Raw genomic sequence first — 8,180 nt, forward strand, 5'->3', positions numbered from 1 at the left:
GTTTTGTTTTGTGTTTTGTTCTCAAAATACTTTGATTATGTGGCCCAGGCTGCCCTAAATTATACAGTCCTCTTGCTTGAGGCTCAGGGTTAAAGCTAACAAAGAGTTGGAGGATTGCTCCCCAGTTAAGAGTATGGACTGTTAAATAGACAGTGGTGGCACACGCCTTTGATCCCAGCACTCAGGAGGCAGAGAGGCAAGTGAGTCTCTGCGAGTTCGAGGCCAGCCTAGTCTACAGAGTGAGCTCCAGGACAGCCAAAACTACACAGAAAAACCTTGTCTCAAGAAAATAAATAAATAAATAAATAAATAAATAAATAAATAAAGTATGGCCTGTTCTTGCATAGTTTAAACACAGTCTGATTTCCAGCACCCATGTCACACGGCTCACAACTGTCTCTAACTCCAGGCTCAGCCTTCAAACAGCTGCACGTGCCCACACATATATACATAACTAAAATACCGTTCTATATTTTGTCTTGATTGTACAATATGAAGAAAGTCATGGTTTTTCTTTTTAACACTTTTTAAATGCATTACTTGCTTATCATCAAATCTTCTGTAAGGGAGGAGTGGTGTGAGTTTGTGTCTCTAAGTTCAGTCACTAATCATCTGAGACAAGTTCTTACTGGTAGGACCTAGGTAAAATATTAAGGCCTAGATGAAACATTAAGGCTGTGGTAACAGTTACCTGGCCAGCCTGCTGTTTTAAGGAAACTTTCTCATATGTTTCTGCTGTTACTAGGAAAGTTTCTAATGCCAAGACTGATTACATATTCTGTTATGTTCTGTGCCCTTAGAAACCACTCATGATAGAAGTTAGTAGAACTGTTTTATAGAGTTACCCACAATAAGCTTGGCCCCAAACCAACCACCCAACAGCACTTTCTGCAGCTGTGTATAAGCTTTTATGGTGTAGGCTGCTTCAGAGATGGACCTCAGCATAAGAGAGACACTTGTGCCAATATAAGAAACTATTTGGAATAAGACTTCCATTTTGAGTAGTGGTTGAGTAAAGTTTAAGTTCCCAAGACCTCCCTGGGAACTGACATCCTACTTGACAGAAAGAGAAATGTATGTGGGTAACTGACAGCCTGGTTGACAAGTTAAGACATGAATATTAGACAAAGCAAGTTCCCTTCCACAGTTGAATACCCCAACCAATGGGAACAGGATAAGTGCACGACAAAGACATGTGTCTAAGGAAATCCCCCATCCCTAAATTCTGATTGGTAAAATACTTTTTCACAGATGTTTGTGGATTTTGGGCTTAAAACCCCTTTAGATTGTAGCCATAGTATTCAAATAAGGGGCAAAAATTTAAAATGACATTATTGTATTGAGTCAGACATAACAGCTTTAAAAAAAAAAATCCCTGGGCCTTGAGAAGGCCGGCTCATACAACACGGAGCTCTGATTGAATTTGTAAATATTTTAACTGTTTTATTAAGGCATGGACTAAATTATTCTTTGACACCTGTTGAGTAGAATGAAAATTTAAGCCATAATGGTAAAAGATGGCATACTGATTGTAAAATAAATAATAATAATGATTTTTTTGTATCTTTCATAATATAATTTTACTAACTGCAAATAAAACCACTGGAAAAAAAAAAACTTTAGAATCTTAACTTGGGGTTATGTTTCAGTTCCCGAATCTGGACCATGGCCCTGGTCAACCAGTCCTGTGGCATATGATCAATAAACTGTCCCTATCTGACATGATCGGTGTTCAAGTGGTTTGTGAGGCAACTCCTGGACTCCAACATTTACTATGTCCAAGCTGAACTCAAATTCGTGCTCCAAGAAGTTCTTCCTCCTCAGCCTCTTGAGAACTGAGACGACAGCTGTGTGCCACCATGCCCAGTATACCAACAATATTTTTAAGGGAAAAAAAAAAGGATTCTTTCCTTTACATTTTTAGTTTTATTTAACATGTATGGGTGTTTTGCCTGCATGTACATATGTGTACTGTGTTCATGCAGTTCCCCCAAGAAACTAGAAAAGGACACCGGATCCTGTGAGACTGGAGTTACACATGATTGTGAGCTATGTAGGTGCTTGGAACCAGCAAGAGGAGCCAGTGCTCTTAACCACTGAGCCGCCTCTCCAGCCCAGGCTTTCCTCTTGTTAAAGTGATTGTTTCATACATTTTGTTACAATAATGGAAAGCTGGTTAATGTGCTTATTCACTGATCTATTTTCTTCTGTCTAAAGACAACCGATGGACAACCGATGATTCCCCAGACGCTGTGCCTGTCTGTAATGCTAAATTCAGGAAACAAAGGCAGGTCTTCAGACCATCTGGCCACATCTGAACTTTCTCTGGAAGCCCTTTATTTAGTGTTTATTTTGAGATATGGTCCCACTAAGTTGCTGGGCTGTACTTGAACTTACACTGCAGCCTAGGCTGGCCTTAAACTTATGATCCTTATACCCCAGTCTCCTGAGTGTCTGGCGTGATAAGCCTGTACCACTACCCTTGCCAGCAAGGAGGGAATTTCCTCACAGGTACCTGAGCTCATGAGTAAGAGCTAAAAGCCCAAGCAGACTGGAGCTTCTCACTGGAAACATGTCAACTTTTTCTATAAACTTGTCAGTCTTAAAGCCAGACATGGTGACACACACACCTCTAAGCCCAGCACCGGGGAGACAGAGGTAAGAGGACCAGACGTTCACATCCTTGTCTAAGCAGGAAGATGGAGACCATCCTGGACTACATGGACTCTGGCTCAAACAAAAGAGGCAATAGAGTTTTAGCTCATTTTTTTCACTTTTTGCTATTATCTCAAATAGCAAAAGAAAGGAATCTCTCTATCGCAGGTCAGCTTCTCAGTGGGCTTCTTTCCTTTTTTATGGAGTAGAATCCAGTGTTTTTTATATTTTATTTTTATTTACTTTATGCCTAGGGATATTTTGTCTGCACATATGTTCTGTGCAGCATGTGTCCCTGAGGAGGACAGAAGAGGTAGTCAGATCCCCTGGGACAGAGTTACAGACAGTTGTGAGCCGCCCTGCAGGTGCTGGGAATTGAACCCTGTGAAAGAGCAGCCAATGTTCTTCATTGCTGAGCTGTCTCTCCAGCCCTGTTTCTCCAGGGTTGCTGTTGTTGTTTCTGTTGATGATGATGATGACGTTGTTTGCTGTGTTGTGTTGTGTTTTGCTTTGTGAGACGGGGTCTAGAGTCCACCTCTATAGCCCAAACTGACTTTGAACTCACTCTATAAACCTGCCTGGATTTGCATGCGAATCCTGCTGCTTCAGCTCCCTAAGCAGCTGGGGTTAACAGGCCCCGGGGCCCAGCAGACTGGTTTCCCATTCTGGTTACCAGTGATGTGTTTACCCTGCAGTCTAAGTGAACTTTTGAACTGAACTATTTCTCTCTGTGCAAGATCAGAGTCCTTTCTTGATAAGCTCCAAACACACTCCTGTTCACTCTGGCAAAAGCTGTCCTGAAAGTCACCTCTCAAAGCAGACAGGCCAAGGCCCCGCCCCCAATCCAAAGCCCCGCCCCCAGAGTCTTATTCTGGGTTTTGTTTGTTTGTTTGTTTGTTTGTTTCTGTTTTTGTGGTGCTGGGGATTGAACTCAGAGCCTTGTGCATGCTAGACAAGCACTGTACCGCTTAGCTAAACCTCCATCCCTATTATTATGTTAAATTACGTGTTTTCATGTTTGTGTGTGTGTGTGTGTGTTTGTGTGTGTGTGTGTGTCTGCTTCCACACATGTGTGCACCATAGCTCACATGTGGAAGTCAGAGGACAATTTTTGGGAATCAATCCTGTCCTCCCCTGTGGGGCTTGGGGATCAAACTTAGGTTGCCAGGCTGGGCAGGAAGTGCCTTTACCCACCTAGCCATCTCACAGATTCTCCCTTTCTTCTTCTTATTATTATTATTATTCTTTTTTTTTGGGGGGGGGGTTCAAGACAGGGTTTCTCTGTGTAGTCCTGGCTGTCCTGGAACTCATTCTGTAGACTAGGCTGGCCTCGAACTCAGAAATCCGCCTGCCTCTGCCAAGTTCTGGGATTAAAGGCGTGCGCCACCACTGCCTGGCGATTCTCCCTTTTAAAAATGTATTATTATTTCTATGTTGTTTTCAGTCAGGGTCTAACTATGTAGCTCTGACTGGCCTGGAATTTGCTATGTGGATCAGGTTGGCCTCGAATTCGCAGAGATCCACCTATCTCTGCCTCCCCTAAGTGCTGGAATATAAAGTACACATCCAGCTCCTCCCCCAGCCCCATTTATTATTGTTGTTGTTGTTGTTGTCATTATTATTTGTGTGTGTGTGTGTGTGTGTGTGTGTGTGTGTGTTCAGAGTACACCCTTGAGAAGTCGGTCCTTTCCTTCCACAGATTTGGGGATGGGACTTACAAGTTGTCAAGCTTACACTCTCCAGCCCGGGACTCTTGTTCTTAATCCTTCACTCTCATGGAAAGGGATGCATCTCCTGTTTGCAGCTTCTACAAGGCTGTCCTTCTGCAGAGCTCAATGGGCAGGGTGTCTGCCTGGTACTCACGAAGCCTTTGAACTCGGTCCTCAGCACACATAAACCATGCACGGTGGTACACCAGTAATCCCAGCACTCAGAAACTGGAGGCAGGAAGATCAGAAGTTCAAGGTCATCCTTGGCTACTTAGCTCATTTGAGGCCAGCCTGGGCTATAGATGGGGTTCTCACACCAGTTCTCAACCTGTGGGTCTCAACCATCAGAAGATACGTATTTCTGATGGTCTTAGCAATTGAGACACCACTCAGTTGCAAAATTACAGTTATGAAGTAGCAACAAAAATAATGGTTTATGGTTAGAGGTTCCTAAGACCACTCGAAATACATATTTTCTGATGGTTGTGAACCACTGATCTATTATTATAAAAAAAAAAAAGCTGTGTTTCAGGGCTATAACATATCCCATATCTCAGAGGTAGAACACCTGCTTATCATGTGTGAGGCCTGTGGACCCCGTGCTCGGCATAGCCAATAAACACATACGTGCGTACTAGATGTGTTGGCATAGACCTGTAATCCCAGCACCTAGGGAGACCAAGGAAGGAAGCAGTAAATTCCAGGCCACAGCGTGAGTTCCAAGCCAGTGCAAACTACATAGTGAGAGCCTGTCACACACAAAATGTCTTTATTCTGTGGTCCTTTCGCATTCTTGGGGAGGAGACTCTGTTTCATTTTGGTGTTTTGTTTTCCGATTTCTTCCCTAGAGTCAGGGAAGCATCTCTGAACTTTTGGCTGACACATTTTGTTACAGACTTCAGTCCATTTTGCCACCTGACTGACAGACTAACCAAAACTACAAAAAAAAGCAGACCAACAAGGTTCAGTTTCCCTTTTACTAAGTCGCTACATTGTATGATACAAAGGAGGATTACAAGAAAATTAACTTCTAGGAAACATATTGAAAGAACTCACAAAGGAAAACTAAGGTAGTCAATTCTAACTTCCCGGTATTCAATAAATCTTAGAGAAAAGGTCGTGTTCCCTGCCTGCATAGAGTTAAAGATGAGCTGCTGAGGCTTGAAGTCAGGACGTGATACCCTCAAATCTCCCTCTCCTTCTGTGGAGCCAGAACCAGATTGGAAACATACTTTATTGTAAGTAAATAAAGAATTTCAAGCAGGTTAAATGAAGGGGAAATCGGTTAAGACATCTCTGTGGAATAGCGCAAGATAGAAGGGTTTCCGCCATGCTGTTAGCACTAGCAAGTGAATAACCAACTCGGCTCAGTGATCAACCCTGCCTCCATGCAGGCTTCTTGACAATCAAGTCCAACGTTAACCATACTCCTGCATCTTCTCTCCATCACTGTGAAATAATGAGACCGACCTAGAATCTGAGAACAAGGAGCTTGCTGTGCCCTGGAGGGGTGTTGTCGCCTACAGCTCAGTCCTTCCTGGGTCCGCTGTTCTCCTGCATAGTTTTCAGGATCCAGTCCATGTAGTTCTTTACCTTTGTGTATATCCCATAGGTCCCACACTTTTTCCCCCAGGACACCAGGCCAGCCACATAGAATTTGGGGTTCTTGACATTGGGGACCGGCAAAGCAAAAGCGCCCCCGCTGTCCCCGTCACAGCTGTCGACACCCTTTTCTCCAGCACAGATCATGTTGTCACTGAAAACATAGTCACCTGGCCTTGCTTTGGGGTCGTCCTCTTTCACCTGTTTGCACTTTTCTAAAGAGGTTACGGGTAACTTTGCCCCTCTGAGGTTGATAACATTTAATCTCTTTTCTGTTCGGCCCCACCCTGAGATCATCCCAAGGTCACCCACTGAGGGGTTGTACTCTGAGGAGGTGCCTGGCAGGCAGATGGGGGAGACAGTGGGTCCCATTTTCACGGGGTCTTTCAGCTGAACCAGGGCAATGTCATTGTCAAAATCTGTCCGTGTGCTCAGGTCATCCCCTTGTTTCCAGCCCGGATGAACGATCACGCGTTCGGTGACGAGCCTCTGGCCATTTTCCAATTTATCCATCCTCAAAGACGCGGACCCCACATACATCGTCGGGTCAGAGTTTTCCTCCACAACGTGGGCGGCTGTCAGCACCCAGTACTCATTGATAAGAGCCCCGCCAGCTCGGGGATACTCAAAGAAGACTTGCCAGGGAAAACTCTGAATCTTTGCAGGGTATCCTCCAAATATCCTCTGCTGTATGTTGAAGGGCTCGGTGGGTACTCCACAGACTAGAAAAGAATAAGGAGATAGAGAGATGCAGGGAACGACCCTGGCCTCTGGAAAATCCAGCCACTCAAATGTTCTACCCAATGTGTGACTGAGTTCTCCAGCATGTCTTAATCAATTTTAGTCAACTACCTCCACATCTGACTCTTCCTAGTCTCACCTAAACACCTCCTTTGCCAACCCCAAGCAGACTTATGGTGGAGTCTGGCTAAACAGGAGGGTTATATGAGTGACTAAATCCAAATGAGCTAGTGTTTTACAGTTCACAGCTTGGCTCATAGCTCCTCTGAGGTGTGCTTCAAGCTTAGCCCATAAGGCCAAAAACCCAACTAGAAGCCAATGCTGGGAAACTCTTAACCTCACACAGATAATGGCAGCAAGCTTTCTACCTTCAACAGATACTCAGATGAAGTCCTCATCGTGTGTGTGTGTGTGTGTGTGTGTGTGTGTGTGTGTGTGTGTATGTGTGTGTGTGTGGTCACTATGTAGTCCAGATTGGTCTCACAACTCACAATCCTTTCTCAGCATCCAGAGTGCTGCGACTACAAGTGTACCCCACCAGACCTGTTAGTATGGTTTGATCGGCACTTCCCTAGTGACTAATGTGACACCAACTGTTGATGCTGGCAGGCTTTTGTATTTCCCTTCAAATCAGCCTGACTTGATGCCATTGAAGGAATTCCACAGTCCAGAGTTACTATCACTTCACTGTGCTGAGCTCTGGGAGATAGGGCTAAGCTCTCTCTGGGGAGGGTTACAGCTAATTTCATGCAGTACTTACTCCCTGCGTGTATAGCTCCGGTTTCTACCCACACCACAGCCCAGATTACCTGGAATACATCTTGGAAGCTCGATACCCAGTTGGTCATTCACCCAGCTCCCATTAGCAGCGCAGCGATACTCCGCTGGAATAACACAAGGAGCGTGTCACACACATTCTGAGCGTCTCTCCTCCCTCCCTCCCCCTGTATTCAAAGCTCAGCTCCTCCGGATGTTGAACAGGGATACAGATCAAATGATCTAGAAAAGAACCTTCAGCCGGGAATGATGCCACTGGCCTGTAATCCCAACACTTAGGAGGTGGAAGCAGAAAGATCCAGGCCAGCCTCTGCTACCTACAAAAGGCCGCCCTAAGCCATGTGACTCCATCTCCAAAAGACTAGAGCGGGATGGGGAGGGGAGAAGTGAGAAGAGAGAGAGGTGAGGATAGCCCAGGCTCACCTTGAACAACTCCTACCCTACCTTTCAAGGGCTAGGATTACAAACCTACATCACCATGCTTGCCCTCCTGTGGATCTTATCTGAAATAACTACTGCAGAGTCAGATGATCACAGGAAGTAGATGTCGTAAAGGAATTCCTGTTGCACTGTGACACTAAGCTGGTGGCCTCTATGACTCCCCATGAATGATCTTGAGTACAGACCCCATCCCACAAGACAATGTCTTCTCTCTCTCTCTCTCTCTCTCTCTCTCTCTCTCTCTCTCTCTCTCTC

The 8,180-nt window shown here is 44.9% G+C and overlaps 1 protein-coding gene across 1 annotated transcript in view; it reads right to left on the reverse strand.

Moving 5' to 3' along the window:
* Positions 1 to 5,327: 5,327 nt before the first annotated feature.
* The window catches only part of C1s (complement C1s), an 11,864-nt gene continuing 9,011 nt past the window's right edge, over positions 5,328 to 8,180 (reverse strand). The window contains exons 11-12 of the mRNA XM_028754505.1: positions 7,517 to 7,591; positions 5,328 to 6,688 (exon numbers count right to left, since the gene is read on the reverse strand). Of these exons, the coding sequence (XP_028610338.1) occupies positions 5,892 to 6,688; positions 7,517 to 7,591 (872 nt within the window). The 3' untranslated portion in view covers positions 5,328 to 5,891. The remainder of the gene's footprint in view (positions 6,689 to 7,516; positions 7,592 to 8,180) is intronic.

Source organism: Grammomys surdaster, unplaced genomic scaffold, assembly GCF_004785775.1.
Source record: "Grammomys surdaster isolate TR1022 unplaced genomic scaffold, NIH_TR_1.0 126013, whole genome shotgun sequence".
Taxonomy (NCBI): Eukaryota; Metazoa; Chordata; class Mammalia; order Rodentia; family Muridae; genus Grammomys; species Grammomys surdaster.